The sequence below is a fragment of the Simochromis diagramma genome, unplaced genomic scaffold (assembly GCF_900408965.1).
Source record: "Simochromis diagramma unplaced genomic scaffold, fSimDia1.1 OVJJ01000753.1, whole genome shotgun sequence".
Classification (NCBI taxonomy): domain Eukaryota; kingdom Metazoa; phylum Chordata; class Actinopteri; order Cichliformes; family Cichlidae; genus Simochromis; species Simochromis diagramma.
In genome coordinates, this window is record NW_024387523.1 from 2,725,617 (window position 1) to 2,747,768 (window position 22,152).

The 22,152-nt window shown below is 39.0% G+C and overlaps 1 protein-coding gene across 1 annotated transcript; it reads right to left on the minus strand.

Annotated features, from left to right (window-relative positions):
- Positions 1-1,497: 1,497 nt before the first annotated feature.
- Positions 1,498-16,353, minus strand: LOC120726587 (sodium/hydrogen exchanger 3-like). Its single transcript, XM_040020263.1, has 16 exons — positions 15,878-16,353; positions 13,322-13,624; positions 11,044-11,204; positions 9,033-9,111; positions 8,665-8,842; positions 8,325-8,545; positions 8,031-8,233; positions 7,832-7,921; positions 7,681-7,751; positions 7,469-7,598; positions 7,218-7,363; positions 6,822-6,942; positions 5,561-5,731; positions 3,895-3,949; positions 3,717-3,800; positions 1,498-3,190 (listed from the first exon to the last, which is right to left on the minus strand). The coding sequence occupies exons 1-16, from the start codon at positions 16,137-16,139 to the stop codon at positions 2,919-2,921; spliced, it is 2,547 nt and encodes an 848-aa protein (XP_039876197.1). The 5' UTR covers positions 16,140-16,353; the 3' UTR covers positions 1,498-2,918.
- Between the last annotated feature and the right edge of the window lie 5,799 nt (positions 16,354-22,152).

Below are 22,152 nucleotides of genomic sequence, written 5' to 3' on the forward strand. Positions count from 1 at the left end.
CAGTGCAGCGTTCGATACTGTCGACCATAATATTCTATTAGCACGATTAAAGCAATCCTGTAGGTATTACAGGTACTGTGCTGCAGTGGTTTGTATTATATCAATCTAACAGACTCCAATTTGTTCATGTAAATGGAGAGGTCTCTTCACACACTAAGGTTAATTATGGAGTTTCACAGGCTTCAGTGCTAGGACCAATTCTGTTTACATTATAGATGCTTCCCTTAAGCAGTATCGTTAGAAGGCATAACATACATTTTCACTGCTATGCAGATGACACCCAACTTTCTACCAAATCTATCCATGAAGTCAGATATAGCACGCCAATTAGTTAAACTGCAGGAATGTCTTAAAGACGTGAAGACCTGGATGTACCTCCAACTTTCTGCTTCTAAATTCAGATCAAATTGAGATTGTTGTACTTGGCCCTAAAATTCCTAGAAATATGATAACTAACCAGATTCTTACTCTGATACTTACCCAGGAACAACATCTGAGGTCTCTGTCCAGAAGCGCATGTGAGTGTGTCAAGAGCATTTACTTCAGGTTCTAAAGTCTCCCCCACCCCCCCAAATAAAACCACAGAACCCCCCAAAATCCTAAAAAGATATTTTAAAAAGCGGCATCGCTATGCTAAGAATCTGAACTGTGCTATGAATCTTGAGATGAGTGCATTGAATCTGTGCAAATGTTTAAATAGTTCCCACTGCAGTGTGTTTGCCTCACAGTTAGATCTAAAGAAATGTTCTAAGGCTGACATGGAAATCAAAATCAAAGCCATATTTCTTGTTTGCACATATGCAAGTGCTACATCCATATATGGTTAACATACATCAAATGCAGTAAGTATATACATGCTTCATATAAATATAGTCTACAACTTTCTTCTTATCTTTAGCCCACATAATTAAACATGTGGATGAAATAAAACATGTGAATTTTGATTGTATATACTGTATAGCCTATATAATAAGTATGTAGCCCAATAAGTACAAAATCCAGAAAGCTACTCAAAATGGGATGGTTCATTTACAAACACAATTCTAACTTAAGTTTCAAACTTTTTTTTTATTAGAAATGTTAAAATTGTTTCATGCTTAAATTTAAACAAAATGACAGAAATCTGCACTTTCATGAACACACTTTTGACCAAAAATTTAAATCTAATTTTTCATATTTTACTTGGTTAACCCTCTAAGACCCACAATTTAATTGGCCATTTTTGATTACTTTTGATTTGACCTTTATATTTACCTAGATTAGCCTTGCTTGGTATCGTCCTTTTCAGCACAATTTCACATGTTGAAATTTATAGTTTTTTTTTTTTATTGACATACTGTATTAACACAGTTGATCTGAAATCACACAAAAAAACAAACATAAAATCCTAGTAGGAAAATCTTATATAATTTTTAATGTAATAACCACAAATATTTTTAGTGAATTATTTTCATAACTTGAAATGCAAATATAAACTTTAAAATGTTTTGTGCAAATTTTTTAAACAATAAAGTTGTACCTAAAAATGCAGCCAATGCCTCAGGTGTTTTTGTACAACCATTCAAAAATACTACTAAAATTGAAATTACAAAGCAATCAGGTGTCTGAATAAGAAGCCACACACAACACACAAAACAACAACTACACTACACTGAGTACACAAGACAAGACAACGCACTAACTACACACTCCAAACACGCTAAACGTCACAAATCTCTCACATCTCATAACTCACTTTTTCTCGCTGCAATCACTCCCCAAACGTTCCCCTCTTACTTAACAACCAAATAAAAAAAACAAAAACAAAAAAATACCAATAACCCCAGAGGGTTAAGAACACTCACCTTCACTCCAATTCCAGAGTGTAACAATCAACCACCTGTGATGAAATGTCCATGGTGTTCATTCAAAATGTGCTCTGGCACAATCATAGGTTGATTGATACTGACAACAAGAATTAAAGCTGGGCACCACTATGGGATGAACCATTTTTTAAGGGTGAAGTGTGTGTGGGGTGGGGGTTGGCGGTAACACTATGCAATAAATTCAGTTTTAGAATTCATATTCAGTTTATATCCAGCTGTGCTCAAAGTGTTAATGCTAGCTTATTATTTTTTTTATAAACAAAACCATCGCATGCAAAACTAGGGCGGCACTAGGGATGGCAAGAGATTATTTTTATTTAAAAAAAAAAAAAAAAAAAAAAAAAGTATTTTATTTGACCCCATGCCCCCTTGTAGATCCACCCATGTGTGAAAGTTGATGCCACATACTGTGGAACCATCCTTACGCCTACTCGAAAGCTTACAAAGATCCTGCGTGATGAATGGAAGATGTGAACATCCATGTGCATCATTGACCTATGCAGGATTTTATTATGCGAGTAATAGTATGTCTCACATTGACAGGGAAAATAGTGCCCCCTGGTGGTGAAAGCTTTCGTTGTATTGTGCAATACGAATCTATGGATTATAGATTCACAAACTATTTTAAATCACTCTATTTAAACCCTGTTGTTATTATTGCTATATAGAGAAAATCCACATCATTTGAAAAGTTTTGGCATCATATTAAGATATTTTTAAAAATCCTTAAATAATGGTTTTCAATGGCAGATTCACTACAAACCACAGATTATATGAGGGTGTTCAACATATCTTTTATGTTGAACATGAAGGATTTGTTTCAGTGCAGTTTTTCTTTGTCAAGTGAAGGCTGAACCTAAAAACAGCAGGGGTTGTTTGAAGAGCACAGAGGTTTGAAACTGTGTATGTTCTGTGTAGAAACACAGAAGCTAAACACAGCTACGGAAAAGAAAACATTTCCTTGTCAATATGAGAGTAGATGTCTGAGGTTTGTTTTATGTCTTTGTCCCAGGTTCAAGTGAGACAGAACAGGGTGTTGGGATTGGGATCCAGTTACATGTGGCTACTGGGAGGTGGAGGAGGAGGATGTGTTGGTGGCAGCGGCAATTGATCATTGTTCATCTGCTTTGTGTCAGTGGAGCGAGTGCTGACATGAAGAAGCCCCAGATGGCGCATTTCCATCGGTGATGTGGGCGGGCTTGCCTGGGCTCGCAGTGACGGAGCCACCATGCTGCTGTCGAGCTCACCCTCTGCCAGCCAAGGAGGGATCTGCAATGAATCCGTGGGGTACAAATCTGACACAAAGGCTGAGTTCTCAATCCCACCTTGATGAAAGAAAAAAACTGAATTAGTACCTCAGGGTTCAATATTGGAGACATTGCTGTTCTCTGCATAATTTTTTTTTTTTTATACAAGTGACATTATTGGCTGCTCCTTTTTATTAATGCACCTGAGCAGTACTTCATATTTTATTAGATTACCTCTGTTCTCTAGATGCTAAATCTATATAACTCTTTATGTCTGCAGATTTTCATTGTGCTTGGTCCTTCTTGTCTGTGTACATAAATCAAACTCAACACGACTCAGTGCTGTCAAAATGTTTTATAAGTGTTCGCTTGCAGAGTGAGAACAGAATTAGGCAATTCTATAATAATCCTATGATAATGCGTTGTTTTCACACATGTACTTCACCTTTTTTAAATGTATTGCATATGTACTGTCTATTTAGTCCCCTCTGTTATATGTTGTAATCTTTGTGTTTATAGTAAAAGCATTTTCTGCTCTTAATTATTTCTGAAAAATATGTTTTCTCTCATTTTCATACGGGATGTAGAAAGTGGATTATTTCACCTCCTGGTTTGGAATCTCTCATGGGGAAAGAAGGGTATGGCAAGTCATAGCCAGAGGCGCTATCTCCCTCTGAGAACCCAAAATCTATAAATGAAAATGAGAAAATTTGTTGACTAAGATTTTAAATCTATAAAACAACAACAACAACAACAACAACAACAAAAGCAGACATACAAACCTTCATCACCCGAATAGCAGAGTTTAGTCTGGCTTATTGACTTTCCTTTTGGCATCTGTAAGAGGAGGAAGAGTCATTTGATCACACGCTATGTTTCAAAAAAAAAATGGAAGGTGAAGTAAAAAAAGAGACAAGACCAACATCCTTCAACTATGCTACCAATGTTGCTGTTACATATTTTGTCTAGCAGAGGGCACTCTGCAACTTCCCTGATGGCAACAAGCATGTTTGCAACACTACAAACAACAACCAGCTGAATTGAGGAAATAAGTAGACATCACAAATGTATCATGTCTACTAGTGTTTCATGTATCTGAAAGGAAAAAGGTATAAAGGAATATTTAACTTTTTAAAAATATCTGTGTAGGTATCGGTCTTAAAGTTCTATATGAGCTCTGGTAATAAACCAATATGATACATTTATTACACAATACTTTAAATATTTATATTAATATTTGAATATTGTTCTCTGCAGCAGTATGAAGCAGAGATTGGCACTGTTATGGTCGGGCAGTGATGAGCACAGTTGCCTCCCAGCAAGAAGGTCCTCTCAAGACATTCTGTTGGTAGGGTTAGGTTAACTCTATTTTGCCCATAGGTGTGAATATGAGTGGGAATAGTTTTCTGTCTTTTGCACAAATCTGCAAAAATCTGGGTCTACAAATTGTGCGATAACTTCACACTAATTCCTAGTTCCTTAATGTAAAATTGTGAAGACACTGAATATCTCAGCATCTATAGTACATAATATCAACAAGAAATGTAAAGGATCTGCAAAAGGGGCAATGTTAAAAATCAATATTGGATTTAGGTGATTTTCTGGCTCTCAGGCAGCACTGCATTAAAAACACAATTCTGCCATGGAAATCACTGCATGGGCTCATTAACAAGTTAATCAAGTTAATCAACAAATGCAGGTCAGAGCTCTGTCCTCCAAAGAAGAAGCCATTTGTGAACATGATCCGGACACTTCTATCTTCTTTGGGCCAAAGTGTCATGGTCCTGAGTTTTGGACTGACCAGACAACATATTTTTCAGGGAATGTCGGGAAGTTTATGGGCTGTTCTGTGTGCTGGCACACAGTGGTAAACATGGAGATGTCCCAACTCTTTTTAAAATGTATCGCTGCCATCAAGTTCAAAATAAATATCTTTCTTAAAAATTGACATCTTCTGAGTTTAATTTCTCAGTTTAAACATATGATATGTTTTATGATTCTATTTTGCTCTATTTTGAATCAAATATAGATTTGTGAGATGTACAAATCATTGGAATTTTGTAGTAATTATATATATAATAATATAATAATAATAATATATTTTAAACAACTTCCTTTTTTTTGGAATTGAAACTGTACCAAACAGACAAAAGAAAAATAAAAAAAAAAAGATTAATTTTACTTAAATTTTACTTCAAGAAGCAAAATCCAATATTTTTGTCCACTTTCACACATGGAAGAGAGTTTATGAATATTATTTCAAGGAAGTTTAATAAAGGCTCAATAGGGAATTATTTACTATTTTGTACAACAAAAAACAGAACTGAAAATAAAGAATCAGTAAGGGCCGTATTTGCAAAAGACACTTTTCTTCTTCACTGAACCTCACAAAGACATAATCAGCTCTTTGCTCTTTGTGGTAAACTCATTCCCTCTCTTTCTCTTTACCTTCTGCCGGTGTTCCTTCTTTGTGTGCTTGATGACCGTCTTTGGTGAAACGCCCGTCTTTGCAGGCTGGAATGACTCCATTCGGTTCTTCATGGTTCTCTTGAAGATCTCCTGGACTTCTTTCTCATCTTTGTTGATTATGAATTTGCTGCGACTGAACCTGTGGCGATGCTATGAACAAGAAAAGAAAACTCATTGATAAAAACAAACCACGAAGACCATGAAGTCAAGCTCAGCCACAGTCCAGGCAATTCAGCTGGTCTCAGTGCTGATATACAAATATACAAATTCTACAAATATAAATCTCAGGCAGCTGGATTTGAGGTGCATGAAACTGCTCACAGTTGCATCTGTAACTGCTGTGCCTGACTTGATCATTTGCATCTGTTGATGCTGATTCCTGGAAATATCTTTCTACCGTGGTCCTGACTGATATATATATTTTTTTATTAGTTTATTAGTGTCACCTTTAAGGAGAACAGTAGAATAACCTTTCATATCTTTTCACGGGAATTGAGTGACTGGCATGAGCAGGACATAAGAAAAGTGTTATATATGCATTTTTTGTTTTGATTTTACTTTGATTTTGTGTGTGTGTGTGTGCATGTGTATGTGTGTGTACATGTATGTGCGAGCATCTGTGTGTGTGTTGTGTGTGTGTGTGTGTGTGTGTGTGTGTGCATGTATATGCGAGCATCTGTGTGTGTGTGTGTGCATGCATGTGCGAGCATCTGTGTGTGTGTGTGTGAATGTGTATGTGTGTGTGCATGTATGTGCAAGCATCTGTGTGTGTGTGTGTGTGTGTGTGTGTGTGCATGCATGTGCGAGCATCTGTGTGTGTGTGCATGTGCAAGAATGTGTGTGTGCACGTGTGTGTGTGTTTGTGTTAGGGTGTGCATTTGTGTGACCTCCTGCACACAAAAAGGATCATCTACCCTGTATATGGCTTAACCCCTCCAATGGTCTCAACATACACAAACACAGGTGAGGTCAAAAAGGCAGGAAGTAAAACATCCTCACTAAATAAGAAACAGAACGCTAACTGTAGGATGTGCCCATAATAAAACACTACAGCCTCCCCCACCAACAGGCTGGGGAGGTCAGAAACAAAGGAATGTCTTTGATCATGGTGCTTGAACTAAGACTTACAAATTTAAGTAACACAATGACAACATTTAACATTTTGTCTCCAATGAAATGAAAGTGCAGCACTAAGCTGCTTTAGTAAGCCCTCCATGTGATGACTGAATGTGCTCATTACCTGCTTCCTGCTCTTGTAAAGATGCTGATCCAGAAGGTTGTGAGCGTTAACTGCCTCAGCTTCGTTCTTAGCCTTCATGGCGTGCTCGTGCATTTCCACGCTCACTGATGGAATAGGGTCTCTAGTACAGAGGAAGACAATCGTGCCAGTGATTTAAAGTAATACTAGAATATTAAAAGGGCTATGTTCCCTCTGGTTTATATTTTAAAATATGGTTGTGAAATGAGCTGTTTTCAGGCACTGAATAGTTGCAGTGCTCCTAGTTAGCTAGTTAGATTTTTCTTCAAATTAAAATAATTTTTTGTGGCCTCTGATTCATCACCACCCAATTATATAATGGCTTGTAAGTCTGCTTTTAGCTCTCCTCTTATTATCAGAAAAATCCAGATTGCTTACCTCGTAGTGGGCTTTGCACAGTGACCATTTGACATGTTCGCCCTCATGCCAGGCATGTCCTCTGAGTGTTCACTTTCAAACTTTTTCCTGAAATCAATAGCAACACTTTCTTTACGGATAAATTCCAGTGAGCCTCTACGCTCGCCCTGCAACAGAAGAAGACAGAGCTTTCTTTACATGCGGCAAACTTATTAGTTTTCCAAAATGAGCATTTCAGCAAAATATACTTAAAATGTACAAATGATGCTCACTTCAGTCACATATTCCATGGCATCCTTGAGGTTCAGCTGATGGAAGACATCAAAGACTTGGTCTTGTTTCTTCCTTGCAGACGGCTTCATCAAAATCCTCGACATCCACTTCTCCTCAAAATACTTCCACCTTAGCAAAAAGAAAACAGATCACTGTAGCCTATTTTAAAATGAAAAGGCATTTTGAATTTATGTATCAAGTCTTTTCATACTTGCTCCTCTGACAGTTGTGTCCTATTTGTCCTGATATGTCTTCTATGGCGACCAGAGTGTGATTAAACATCTAAAGAAAGGAGAAGGACTCTAATAACTGGACAGAAAATGGTTGTGTAGGTGAAACATGAGATGTTTTTTAAGATTTACCTTGTTTGTCATTTTTTCTAGGAGTGTGAGCTCTTTCACTTCAGCTCTCTTTACTTTCAGCCACGTGACCAGAGGTTTCATCGTCATTCCCTGCAACAATGTGAAGCAGTAATGTGCAAACCTTTAGCTCTAATGCGGACTGTGTAAGAAGAAAGAAAATAATGTATACATTTAATAATAAAAACCAAACTTTTACTACCTGCCAGATGACAGTGAAGTAAACCACAATGAGTGTAGTGCAGACCATCAGGTTTTTCTCTTTTATCTTGTTTTCATCCAGCATCACAGCCAGGCCATACGCAACAGCCCCTCGTAGGCCACCGTAGCTCATAATCACCTGATCTATGAATTCCAGCGGGACCAGCCTGTACCTGTTAAGGATCCAGGTGAGGAAAAACACACCTGCAGTACAAACACAGAAAATTTCTTTGTATAACACACAAACCTTTAAATCACAATGTGTGCATGTGATAGCAAAAGGACCAAATCTCACCAATGAATCTATACACAAAGACGAAGAAGACTGTGAGGAGGATGAAGCCCGTGTTCCAAACCCAGATAACCTTATCGATGGCCGAGATACCGAGGAAAACAAAGATGATGGTTTCTGATCCATTGGCGAAAACCTTCATGGCATATTTGACAGTTTGGACTGAATGCTCATGCATGTTTGCTCTGACGTACTTCTGACATAACACACCGCAGAAGACAGTCCTACAGAAGGAAACACAAATATAAATTTTGTGCATCTAAATATGTTTACTACATTTTTACATATAGAAAATGGATAAGACATAATAAAGTAAATGATATTTCAATTGTGAAATACTCACGAAAGGATAGCAGACAGAGAAAGCATCTCAGCAGTCAGGTAGGAAAGGTATCCCATGACAAAGATGAAGCCTGGCTCGATGATCTTGACATTTTTTGTGCATCTGGTCAGAAGTGAAATTAGTAGGCCGAATGCTATGCCCACAAGGGAACCGCCAAATGCAACCACGAAGAAGGAAACTGTGGAGAGAGAGTCCCAAAAAGTAAATTCTGTTCATCTGGACAAATCATTTTCAGTGGAAGAAATGTTTTGTGATTCACGCAAGTGACTTCATCACTCAGCCCTAGTTTATAAGGTTGTGGAAACGTGCAGTCAGCTGCATGCACTGATAAATTCTCTATTAACAGCTTAATAAATGTCATGTCTTACCTATTCCTTTAGCAATTTCTGCAGCATCAATTTGGGATCCTCCCAGTGACACAAATGCATCAAACACATTGAAGAGCACCTAAGAGATGAAAGAAAAATTGGATGGAAGAAAAATTAATGACTGGTCATCTGGTAAAAATGTTTTCCAGACTTGTCCATTCTAGCTTGTACCATTCAACAGGAGAAAAACTTCTATCACATTCTCAACATGGCAACGCCTTATGATTTAGGTGAGGGTGCTGAGCATGTGGGAGTTTGTAGAGTGGTGTAACAGCTCCGAACTTGAACTGAACGTGAGCAAAACCAAAGAGATGGTGGTGACCATCTCCAGTAGGCAGAGGGATCTGGCTGCTTCAGTCACCACCACCATCCATAAGCCCATTTCCCACACCATAAACATAAACTACTCTACACTCTTTTTATACTGCCGACAGTTTATTCACTTTTAGTCACCTACAGTTTTTTATTCACTTATTCAGTGACTTTAATTTTAAAACTGTGTATATACTGTGTATTTTAAGTTTTTTTTTTTCTCATTCGTTTTGCCTGTTTACGCCCTGTCCTTATTTTTAACATCATGCTGCTCTGTTGTATCTTAATTGCCCCTTGGGGATAAATTAAGTCTCTCTGATTCTGATTCTGATTTTTCCAAGAGTTCAGTAACAACTCATCCAAGAGGTCACAAAAGAACCCAGAACAACATCCAAATAACTGCAGGCCTAACTTGCCTCAGTCCTGGTCAGAGTTCATGACTCCATCATAAAGTTAGACACTGGGCAGAAATGGCCTGCATGGCAGAGTTCCAATACAAAAACCAGTGCTGAGCAACAGGGAACATAAAGAGTTGTCACAGTTTTGCCAGGGAACTGGCAAAACTCCATGATCTGCTAGAGGCAAAAGCATATCGTTGGGGCTGGATCAGGTGTACCTGAATCCTGCCTTAGTTACCCTGCAGTAGACCTAATCTGCTGGGGAATTCCCATGATGCATTGAGTTTTTCTTCTTCTGTCACCTTTCTCGATCATTCTGTGTTATTAGTAATGTAATAATGTTAGTTATTATCCATCCCTTACTCTCTTCTACAGCATGTCTTTTGTACTGTCTTCCTCCCCTCATCCCAAGGGGGTCATATGATTGTTGGGGTTTTTCTGTTTTTTGTAGTATTTGTATGTCTTTACCTTACAATATCAGGCGCCTTGAGGCAACTGTTGATTTTAAAAACTGAACACAATTGATTGAGATGCTGTGCTATGACTTTAAAAAGGCGGTTTATGCTCGAAAAACCTCCAGTGTGGCTGAATTACATCAATTCTGCAAAGATGACTGGACCAAAATTCCTCCACTGTGCTGTAAAAGACTGATGTCCAGTTATCGCAAACGCTTGATTGCAGCTGTTGCTGGTTTGGGTGGCAAACACTTTTTCACACCACTGTACACAAATAATTCTGTCTTCTTCTTAGTCCTTGTCAGACTGTCTCTTTACTCCCAGTGTGTTCCCTTGTGTTACTCCAGCTGCTTTTGTTAATGTTATGTTGTTGCTGGACATTTTAACCAATAAAGGTGTGTTTTCTGTTTATTTCTTCTTTTTCTGCATATCTGCATCTTGGTCTTCAACTTAACACTCCAAATGGGTCTGCAAGTGCTGCAAACTCATGACACCTCTGGTTTGACTCACCTAATTTTGAGACTATTAAGGACCAGATATTATTTACTATGTCCTGATACGTAAAAGAGCTTTTTTCTTTTCACCACGACTGTACATTTACAGAGACGAAGGAAGGAGGAAAGAATTCAGCTGGTCAGATTTTGTTTCACTGTCCTTATGCAGTACAACATGCTATAGTTACATAAATGCATTTTGTTACCAAACTGACCTTTCATAGTTTCCTCTTACACTAAAGGGCCCAAGTGTTTACTTACTCTACTACATTGCTATGATGGGTGTCTCAGCAAACTCACAAACTGTTATGCTACTTAAGTAATGCTAAACAAAGCAATGATGCATACGAACCACTGTTACACCATCGTTGAGCAGCGACTCTCCAAACACTATGATAAAGAGGACGTCGTTAACGTGGACCTGCTCAAACACAGCGATGACGGCCACGGGGTCCACAGCAGCCATCAGACTGCCAAAAAGAAGGTACTGCAGCAGACTGATGTCCAGGTCACCTGTACAGATACAAAGAGCAGGAAATATATTCAGTTTTGTTCAATTGTACTATAACTATGATCAATCTGGCACTTTGCTGCAAACTGAAATGCTGGAATGAAATGCTGTGTCATTTGGTAAAACATTCTCATTTATTGGTAGGAAAAGTCCATGTCAAATCTCTCTCCAGTCTCATCCAGTGCACTGGTTTGGCAGTGGTCAGACTCAGTATTCTTCACCCAAAGGTTTAAGGCAGGGGTCCCCAATCCCAGTCCATGAGGGCCGGTGTCCCTGCAGGTTTTAGATCTCACCCTGGGTCCACACACCTGAATCACACGATTAGTTCATTACCAGGCCTCTGGAGAACTTGAAGACATGTTGAGAAGGCAATTTATCCTTTTAAATCAGCTGTGATGGATCAAGGACACATCTAAAACCTGCAGGGACACCGGCCCTCGTGGACTGGGATTGGGGGCTCCTGGTATAAAGACTCAGACAAGCCTGGAGCTGTAATGAACTAAAAATCCACTTAAATCTTATTTTCATTTGTCTGCATTTTGATGAAGTGTTAAAAGGAAGTCAAATTAGCTGTTAGTGATGTCGATGTTTAATGTATCCAAACAAAGAGTAAAAGGAATGTTTTAAAGGATTGGTTTTATACTAAAGAAAACTCTTCTCAGGCAGCTTTCCTGAGTCACCGCGGATGTAGAAATATCATTTGTGTGATGTGTCTTTGTTTCCCCTGAAACAAACCATCAAGTTAACTGCAATGCTAAAAAACTAACTAAGATCCAAGGCTGAAACATGATCCACAACTGCAACTGATTTCTCCTAGTTGGCCACTTGATGCTCTTTCCTAACGCGCAAAATATTGTTCCTCTTCTTTTTAGTTGACCTTGCTCTTAGAGCCATTAAAACGTGCCATGACCAGAAATGAGTTTCGTCTTCCTGGATAGTAGTTTTCCACTTTCTCCCTAGAAGAAGCCTACTGTCCACCATGCTCGGCTCATTGACCGCAAATCAAACTAGTGCATGATGTTATTTAAGACTACGCACTACTTATGACCTGCACTCTCCACCAGATCATCAGCTAAAACCTTGTGTGAAGAAAAAACAACTATATGTGCTGTTCAAGATTCATCGGGAACACAATATAGTGATCCGAATACAAATAAAACAACATTTTCAGGCGATTTCTAAAAGACGTTGTATTCACCACAAATAAACCCATCTAAAAAGGAAATTGATCAGTTTTTGGACAACATAACTCTTCCAAAATTATTAGACACTCAAGCAATGGCGCTGGATTCACCACTGACACCAGGTGAACTCCAGGAAGCCCTGATAAGCATCCCCAACATTAAGGCTCCAGGTCCAGACGGCTTTCCTGCAGAATTCTACAAAGAATTCTGGACGATTCTAGCACCAGTTTTTAACAGAACGTCGTTGGAAATCAAAGAAGACGGCAGATTTCCATCAAATATGAATTCTGCAAACATTAATCTCCAGTTAAAACCAGGAAAAGAGCCTTTATTTCCCTCAAGCTATCGTCTAATATCCCTTATAAATGTAGACTTTAAAATAATCTACAAAGCTCTCTTAAAGAGATTAGAGAAAATAACCCCCCTCTTAATTCATCCTGACCAAACTGGTTTCATAAAAGGTAGGCACTCCTCAACAAACGCACGTAGATTATTTAATTTAATAGACTACTCATACAGTAAAAACATCAAAACTACAATATTTTCTTTAGATGCAGAAAAAGCATTTGACAGAGTTAACTGGAAATTTCTTGACCTTTTTCTTTTAACCTTTGACCTGCCTCTGCTTCCCCCACCAAGATCCCAATTCCAGCCAGCATAGTGTCCTCTCACACTTCATGTTATTTGCAACCTTCCCTTAGTCTCACAGTTCATGTTCATATACCTGCTCAGTTCACAACCTTAGCTCTGTTCACCTTGTGCACCACGCCATTGTTAGATAAAGTTCTTTTATTTATCACTTTCTCGAGTCTCAGGTTGAATCTGCGTTTGAGTCCATCTCTCATCTCGGGCCGCTGAGCTTTGACATCACTTCCTCTATGTGAGCCGTGGTAGCAGGTTTGCTGAAATGAAACAAAATAAAAATCCTCTCTTACCCATGAATCCTCCCATGTGACACCCCCACAGCGACAGCCCCAAACTGGCAGCATTCCAGCAGGTCCCAATGACAGCATAGACCAAGATGGCACCCAGGTTGGTGAAGAACAGTTTGTTTGGCATGTGGTAGCCTGCGTCCAGAATGACTTGAGGCAACAGGAAATAGAAGAAGACTGTCGGGGTCAGTCTGAAGGTCTGCATCTTGTCTGCACCCCAAATCATGCCACCCAAAACAAAACCGAAGCAGATGAGCAGGACGCTCTCGGGTATGACGTTGGTGACATGGTGGTTGGACTCAATGACTGAGAGGAGAAAAAAAAGATCAGGACAAGAACCATCAATCAATACTATCAACCTTTGTAACAACCTTTGATTTTAAGCCAGTCTGCTTGTAGTCAGGTAGGAGCTGGCAAACATTCAAACCTTCACTGCACTTTAAGTAAAACCATATACATAAAACTCCATTTGATCATTTGCAACTGTTGCAATATTTTATTTATATTTAGGGACTGTGGACAGATATATAGCAGGTAAGATAAGTCACCAGTTTTCTAAGCAAATATATTTCTAAAGGTGCTATTGAAATGATATTCTCACCAGATCTTGGTAACAACCCATCCAATTCACATATGCAATGAAATAAAACTATAGATGTTCAGAAACTAAGTCATGTGTAATAATGAGGAATGACATGGGGGGGAAATAATTGAAGAGGTGGAGAATGTGAGTTCCAATAAGCCATGAAAAGTCATGTCACCAGCTGAAATTTATCAGTAATTACAAAGCAATATAATATCACCTTATTCAGTCCTACCTGATGGCTTAATAAAAATTGTCTCATTAGGTCAACAATGTTAAGTTATAACATTTTGCTAACTGTCAAAGATGTGCCTTAATGCAGATTAGTCATAAGCTGCAGAGGAAATGGCGCATCACTAATTTTGAAGATCATCATTTAGCCTCAAAAAAGTGTTTGCGACTGCTGGGAAGCTGGAACATCTTCATCAATCATGTTCATCACTGATTAAAGAAATTAAGAAAAACCCCACGTTTCTCTCTAGCCTTGTTTCCAGGCGAACAAAAAGTAAGAACTCTGTTGAACAAGCCATTCATTTAATGTTAACTGGTACTGACTAGTGCTGTCAGCGTTAATCTCGTTAAAATGATGTTAACGCCATAACCGCATTAACGCGGCAAATCTCCATTAGCGAGTTAGCGCAGTGTGCGGGGCTGCACGGCGTAAAAGCGTTAGAGCGGTTTTAACGAGATTAACGCTGACAGCACTGGTACTGACTTCATGAATTTCTTCACAAATGAAATTTTAACCATTAAAGAAAAATTACTCATAATCATTTCACAGATGTAACCACTTTCTGTATCACTGATATTTATTTAGTCTTTTTCTCAAATTGATCTTTCTGAGTTAACTTAAGTTATTGCTTCCTCCAAACTATCAACATGTCTTTTAGAGCCCATTCCTATAAGACTGCTCAAAGAAGTCCTACCATTAATTAATATTTCAATCCTGAATATGATCAACATGCTTCCTTTAGGCAATATCATTAAAAGGCATACCTTACATTGTCCCTGCTATGCACATGAAACACAACTTTATCTATCCATAAAGCCAGATAACACAAACTGCAGAAAGGTCTTAAAGATAAAGACTTGGTTGACCTCCAATTTTCTGCTTCTAAATTCAAAGAAAAATTAGGTTATTGTACTTGGCCATAAAATCATAGAAATATGGTATCTAACCAGATGCTTACTCTGGATGACATTAGCTTGGCCACCAAACTTGGGGTAATTTTTAACATTCTGTCTCACAGTGACGCTGAAAAACTAGTTCATGCATTTATTACTTCCAGGCTGGACTACTGTAATTCATTATTATCAGGATGTCCTAAAAACTCCCTGAAAAGCCTTCAGTTAATCCAAAATGCTGCAGCAAGAATATTGACAGGGACTAGAAAGAGAGAGCATATTTCTCCTGTTTTGGCTTCTCTTGATTGGCTCCCTGTTAAATCCAGAATTGAATTCAAAATCCTGCTCCTCACTTACAAAGTCTTAAATAATCAGGCCCCATCTTATCTTAATAACTTTATAGTACCATATAACCCCATTAGAACACTCTGCTCTCAGACAGTGGGCTTACTTGTGGTTCCTAGAGTATTTAAAAATACAATGGGAGGGAGAGCCTGTAGCAAACCATGTCTGCTTTTAAGATTAGGCTTAAAACTTTCCGTTTTGCTAAGCATACTGTTAGGCCTGGATCAGGTGACCCTGAATCCTCCCTTGTGATATAAGATTTGGCCCTATTTGAATATAAGTGAACTTACACACTCTTTTTTTTTATAACTATTTTTATTTATTTTGTGAGCACTTCCATGAGAAATAATTAAAACAATTAAGAAAATGACCCAGTGGCAAAAATAGATGATCAGAATAACCCTAAACTACATACATATTTAAAAATTAAAAAATTTCTTGGGTGCAGAGGAGTTTATAATGCCGGAAGAAGAGCACTTCCATCAATTTGGCTTTGCAAGACTTACTGAGTTTGCAGAGCCAGGCAACCAGGATCCACAGGGCCACCAGGTACTGTGTGGTGACGTGATGCCACTTCCAGGTCACAATAGGCAGTGTAGTGATGGGCACCGCTCCATGACCACCCTCTTCAGTTGCGTTAGAGTTTGAGCCCGTCCCAGTGTCTGTTTGAGAATTTCGGGGTTCTGCTTCTTCACTAGCCAGGCTCAAGCCTCCACACGCCATCAGCAGCATGCACAGAATAAGTGTAAATCGCCAAGAAGTTGCCATTCTTGGATACAATGCCTTAAAAATTGTAATCAAACTGTTATTTAGACTGTTAATACAAATGCTCAGGTCAGCCTCAGACTGTAGCTTAAAGTCTCATTCCCTTTGCTGTGCCTTCTTCTCACTCAGATCACTCTCATTGTCCTCCAACATCTACTTTCTGGATAAGGATACAGCTTTTCACAGCAGGTGAAGCTCAGCCCATTATGATGTTGGTCTTTCTCCTCCCACTCGTGTACCCAGACCAGTAAGTGTGGCCACATCATTCAGTGGTATAATTAAAGTCCGTGAATCCCTTTATTACCAAGTTTTCACTAATATTTAAATTCTCTGATGGAGTTGATTAAAATATTTTTGGAAGAAACATCTTATTTACAAACTTATGAAGCTCTTTTTAATCCTATTGTAAATAACACATGTTAATATGAGCTTGTTTGAAGCATTTGTAGTGTATGTGAACTTATGCATTCAAAAGAAAGAAAATACTGTAACTTTGGCCACCAAACATATTTTCTTTCCTAGGTTCACACTTAGTATGGTGTTATGACAGGAACATTTACAACAATGAGTCCCAAAAATGTCTGTTCCTTTAAGACTATTCATAAAGACTATAATAGCTATATTATCACTACTTCTTGTGTTGATCTTTTTATCAACCTAAGTTGTTATGGACATTACAGTTTTTGAACATGTGTTTGTAATTTATGCCCTGTATGTGTCAATATTCTGACTTTATATGCTTTGAATTCGGGTTATAAAAGGGATCATTTCAGGATTATTTTAACTATAAGCAATAATCGGATAAAATATAGGATACTGTTGATCACAGACCACTTTGGGTCAAAATTACCAAGAACATTTGTTTTGATACATTTTTAAATTTTTATGCAGTCATATAAAGTAACACCTGTTTTAACTGAGAATATTTTATTTGTGTACAGAGGAAATTATCCCCAAAGTAATCGTGTCTGACGCAGCTTCTTACTAAGACTTCAGGTGATGAAGAAATTATCATCTTATGTCCATTCAGACCTCCAATCGATCTCCAGAACTACAAACCTCACTTGATTCTTTTCAGGAACACTGTCTGCAGGTTTCCCCGTGTAAACCTGTATATTCCAGCTATAACTTGGCCCTGCAACACAAGTTGCCCATATCTTTATGCAATATTTAGACTGCTTACTTGACATATACTGCTTGAAAGGTCAACATCCCCCAAAGCAACCGGATACTCATTAAGAGTAAAGTCTGGAATTCGAGTAAATATGGGCTGGCTGGCGCTCCACACACTTGTCTCAAACTTCTCTGATCGCTGCAAATTTGTCTTGTTAGTGACGGCCAACCAGCCGGTGGAGTCAGAACTTTCTTGCTGTGAAGCAACAGTGCAAACCACTCCACCACCGTGCTGCCTGATTACAATCGATTATTTGCAAAGTTTAAACAAAGACATAATTAAAGTTGACATATTATGCTCATTTACAGCCACAGAAGTTATTCTTGGACTGGATTAGCGTTCCATTATTCACGTTGTCTTAATAATCCTAATTTTATCTTCTGCAGAAATATTAAAGAGAAAAAAATAAGATATATGTAATCTATAATGTTTATAAATGTTTTATAGTAATAAAAATAACAGAAAAAATATGATAATTTATTGAGCACTTTTTAAAATTCACCCTGCAAAGTCTTTCACAAGGGCAACGAATCAAACACAGCATGAAAAATCAGTTCTGAAAGAAGTATCATGAGTGTAGTGTAGACGTGCCGAGGACTCATGAACAAATGAACGGCAAACACATCTCTTATTAGGCTGATCCAGTGTCCAATAAATCCACCAAACCCAATAAATCTATAATAAAACATACTTGGAACGAGTGCAAGGAGGCTTAAGCAACCTAGTTCAGAAACACTAGCTTTGATTTTTAGAATGTGTAAGAACAGTGTCTTTATCATTACAGCTATGCAGAGAGACTGTCAGGGAAGAAGGAGGATCTGTCTTTTTGGACACCACAATGAAGAGTGGACAGGAAAGCAGGAAGACACGTAGCATAGCACCTCAGAGCTGAACCTGAGCTGCTGCATTTATCTATGCAGCATGTGGTTGCCCATTTACCCTGTCGGCTAAACGGGCACTTGAAAGATCTGCCTCAATGATATGTCTTAATGTTCCTTGGAAAAGACTTTGAACGGCCTTCCTGGAAAATGCAATAAATAAATTCTGTAGTAAGATAAGTATTAGTCCCAGAGATAAGATTTTCACATTACTGCATAAGCAAAACACACAGGTCAGCAATAAAAAAATAAATTCCAGCATATCTAACAACAATAACAACATGCAAACATAGAAGAAAACAAATATTGTTGCCAGTGTACTGCATGAGCCCACACAATTTGCAAACCGAAATTTCAAGTTACCTCTGCCAATCAGGAAGCTCGGTGAAGGTACGCAAGTAAGTTACAGTTTTTTACAGACGCTAGGACACATTTCTCAATACTTAGGTCACGTTTGCAAAACTCCTCACACAGTGAGCACAACAGAAGTCTATGTGGGCTAAACTGAGGATCAGTTATCATTGTTTTGGCACAAAATGCATTCAATGACTACATCTCTCAAATTTCATGAATTATCTTCTCACTCAGACACAACAACTGCCAAAAATCTTTGTACGTACAGGACATTTTTCATGTGCTTACATACTGTTTTCAAAACTGTTAAACTTATGGCCAAAACAATAACACAATGCAAAACTTGAAAAGACAGCAAAATGCAACAGCAATATTTTATTGAAACATATTTTAAATCTAAAAATGCAGTTTAACCAGCCACAGCTTATTCTCATTGTAGATGAACATCTACACAGGTGTTACTCCTTCAATTTTTCAACTCCTTCAATTCTGGCATGCCAGAAGATTCTTTCCTAGGTGTATTGCCCTAGATGACATAAGATGTGATGTGGATGAGAACCTGTGGCCAAATGGAGAAGACCGAGTAGATTAGCATTACTATTGTATGTGTATCAGTGGATGGTGTGTATACAAATTCTTGTATTTTGGGATTACTTAGTGCAAAAAAATAAAAATACATAAACAAATATTAACGAATTCTGCATGATGTCTGATTCATTCCAGTAACATATATTGAAATTATAAACAGAGATGTGTCCTTGTTTTACACAAGAAAACACTGTGTAATGCTACATGTTGTTAGTGTTTTTTAGGTCATGGTGTTGTGGGTGACAAAGTGTGTTTGTCGGCTGTCAACCTTTGCTAGTGTTCTGGAAGAATGAGTTTATTTGAGACCTGAATGAAGTGTTTTGGTAGTTGTAGTGCATTTTGAATGTGAAATGAACTGCTTTGCCAAGCTGACGGTCAGTTAGGAGGATTGTGTGAAGTGTTTTGCAAAAGTGACCTAAGTATTGGGAAATGTGTCCTAGCGTCTGTAAAAAACTGTAATAGTAATAGTCTTGTTACCATGAAGCAGAACGTGGAAGGCATCAGCTATCAGCGCTACTGATAAGCTACCAATGTTACAGCTAATGGTTATGAATGAGTAAACTACTGAGTACTGCATGGTCAGCACGGTTTCATAGATGATGAAATCCTTGTGTTACTAGGTGAATCACATGGTGTTATTGCCTGCAAAACAGCATATGTATTATGTACATGTTTATTATATTGTCAAGGAATATACTCTAAAACACTTCTTCAGTAAAGACTCAGAGAAGAGAAACACACAGAACGTCTTGCTAGCAAGGGCAGCCTCCAAACTGAGACTCGCGCTGAGAAACTGCCTTTATTTATACTTCAGTGAGCGTTTGTTCCTTACATTGGAGTGTGTGTGTGTGTGTGGTCAGAGTGTGGCCCCAGAAACGACTTCCCTTAACCTGCTGGTCTGGAAAATCCAACAGTTCATCTATATGTAAAGAAGCACTTAAACTAAAACTGACATAGCTACATTAATCCTACCGTAAAACAATAAGACAAGGTACGACCTCTCCCATGCTCCTAGGATGTGGGGGTGAACACCCTAGAATGTTACAGACCTCCTAGGATGAGACATTCTTTCAATATGCCACCAACTATATACTTCTACACACAAATGATTACATGCAGCATTCTACCATATGCAAACTTATATCATTAAAAGATTATACTGATTACTAAGTACAATTTTCCTATTAACATATATATTCCTAGCTCACTGATGCTATCACTACCTGATTTTGAGTGTGTCTGTGTCCACCCGTCTGTTTCCAAGTAACAAGAAAATTAAGCCATTCAGAGTAGCAACAGGAGCGGGAGGGAGAGAGAATGAGGGGAGAAGAGGCAGCTGTGCAACGTAAAGACAAAATAACTTCAGCTTTGTGTCTTTTTTTCATTCTAGCTAAAGTACGGGACTAATCGCGTGATGATCATTGGAGCTTCTCTTCCCTCCATCACGGACACTGGTTGTGACACCTTCATACATGTCACAACCAAGCACTTATCTGCAGTTTCTCACACATACTCACACACACACACACACACACACACCTTCAGACCCCAAGTTACTTTTTGCACAATACTCAGTTTTGTGCATATTTCCATTGCACTGTCTTGTGCCTGTATCGTCCTGGTCTGTCTAGTGTTGCACTGTTTTGTCTTGTGTATTTGCAATTTTTACACATTGCACTTTACGTAGTCCTGTGTTTGTCTGTTATATGTCATATGTAGCACCAGTACTGTACCACTGTACATGTTTGAAGTGACAATAAAAGCCACTTGACTTGATTGGCAGCATTAACTCGAAGCTTCAACTTACTAACTTAACATTTAGAGAAACTAACTTAAAATGTTGACTTATTAACTCGAAATTTGGAGTTATTTCCCCCCAAAAAATTACATTTTGAGTTATGGATGACAAGCAAGCTTTTATAGCTTTCTGATTTTAAAGTACTTGAAACTAAAGAAATATTTGTTAGATTACACTAGACTACTGTTAAAAAAAATGTCTTCTAGCAGCTCAATCATTGTCTCATATGTGTCTCATGTGCATAAATGTTGACTATTTTCCAACAGCAGCGATGGAGCAGATCAGGAGGCCGCCCACGACGGTGATGATATCCAGCCAGCGGCCCAGAAAGTGGCCAAGAATGAAGACTCACAAGTGGCTTGGCTGGTGGTCGACGGCAGCGTGGCCATGGAAAAACAGCCTTGTTGGTTTTCCATAGACATGGCTTGGCGGGCGCCGGACCAGGCTTGGCGGGCGCCGGACCAGGTGTGCGACGTCCTCGGGCTGAGGCGTGGCAGGACCAGGCGTGGCAGGCGAGACGAGCAGAGGCGTGGCGTCGACCTCTGGCTGGGTCGTGGCAGGGCCAGGCGAGGCTGAAGCTGAAGCCGGACCAGGCGAAGCCGAAGCCGGACCAGGCAAGGCGAAGGCAAAGCTGAAGCGGCTGCTGCAGGTGAAACTGAAGCTGACGAGGCAGCTGACGAGGCAGCTGACGAGGCAGCTGCAGGCGACGCTGATGGCTTGACGGGCTCCTCCTGGAAACTGTGGTTGCGGAGGCTGGTGCCGTTACAGCTGAGATGAATGTAGCGCTTGAAGCAGCCACTGGTTGTGTTGAGGAAAACACAGCACTTGTCTGCTGCTGTGGTGACACAGGCGAGAGCCTGAAGCCAGCATGTTCAATGAGAGCAGGTTGAGGCAGTAACAAAGTTCTTTAAAACCCTCAGGCAAAAAATCCAGAAACCTTGGGTTAGCCGTGGCTATCCGGGTCATCTGAGCCTGAGTAGCCTCCTTCTCCTCCTCCTGTTTGCCTGCAGAGGAAATAATCCAAAGTCCGTGAAGAATCGTAACACGAATCTTGAATTCAAAAAAGTCACTGAAATAAATGTCCGCTGGGTCCATCATGGTCAGGTCGTTCTGTCACAGTCTGGCGAGGGCAGACTGTATGAATTGATGAGAAGGACCCAAAACGCAGACCCCAAGGAACAGGGAACAAAACTTGAATGTTAACAAAAAGCGAGCCGTTTAATG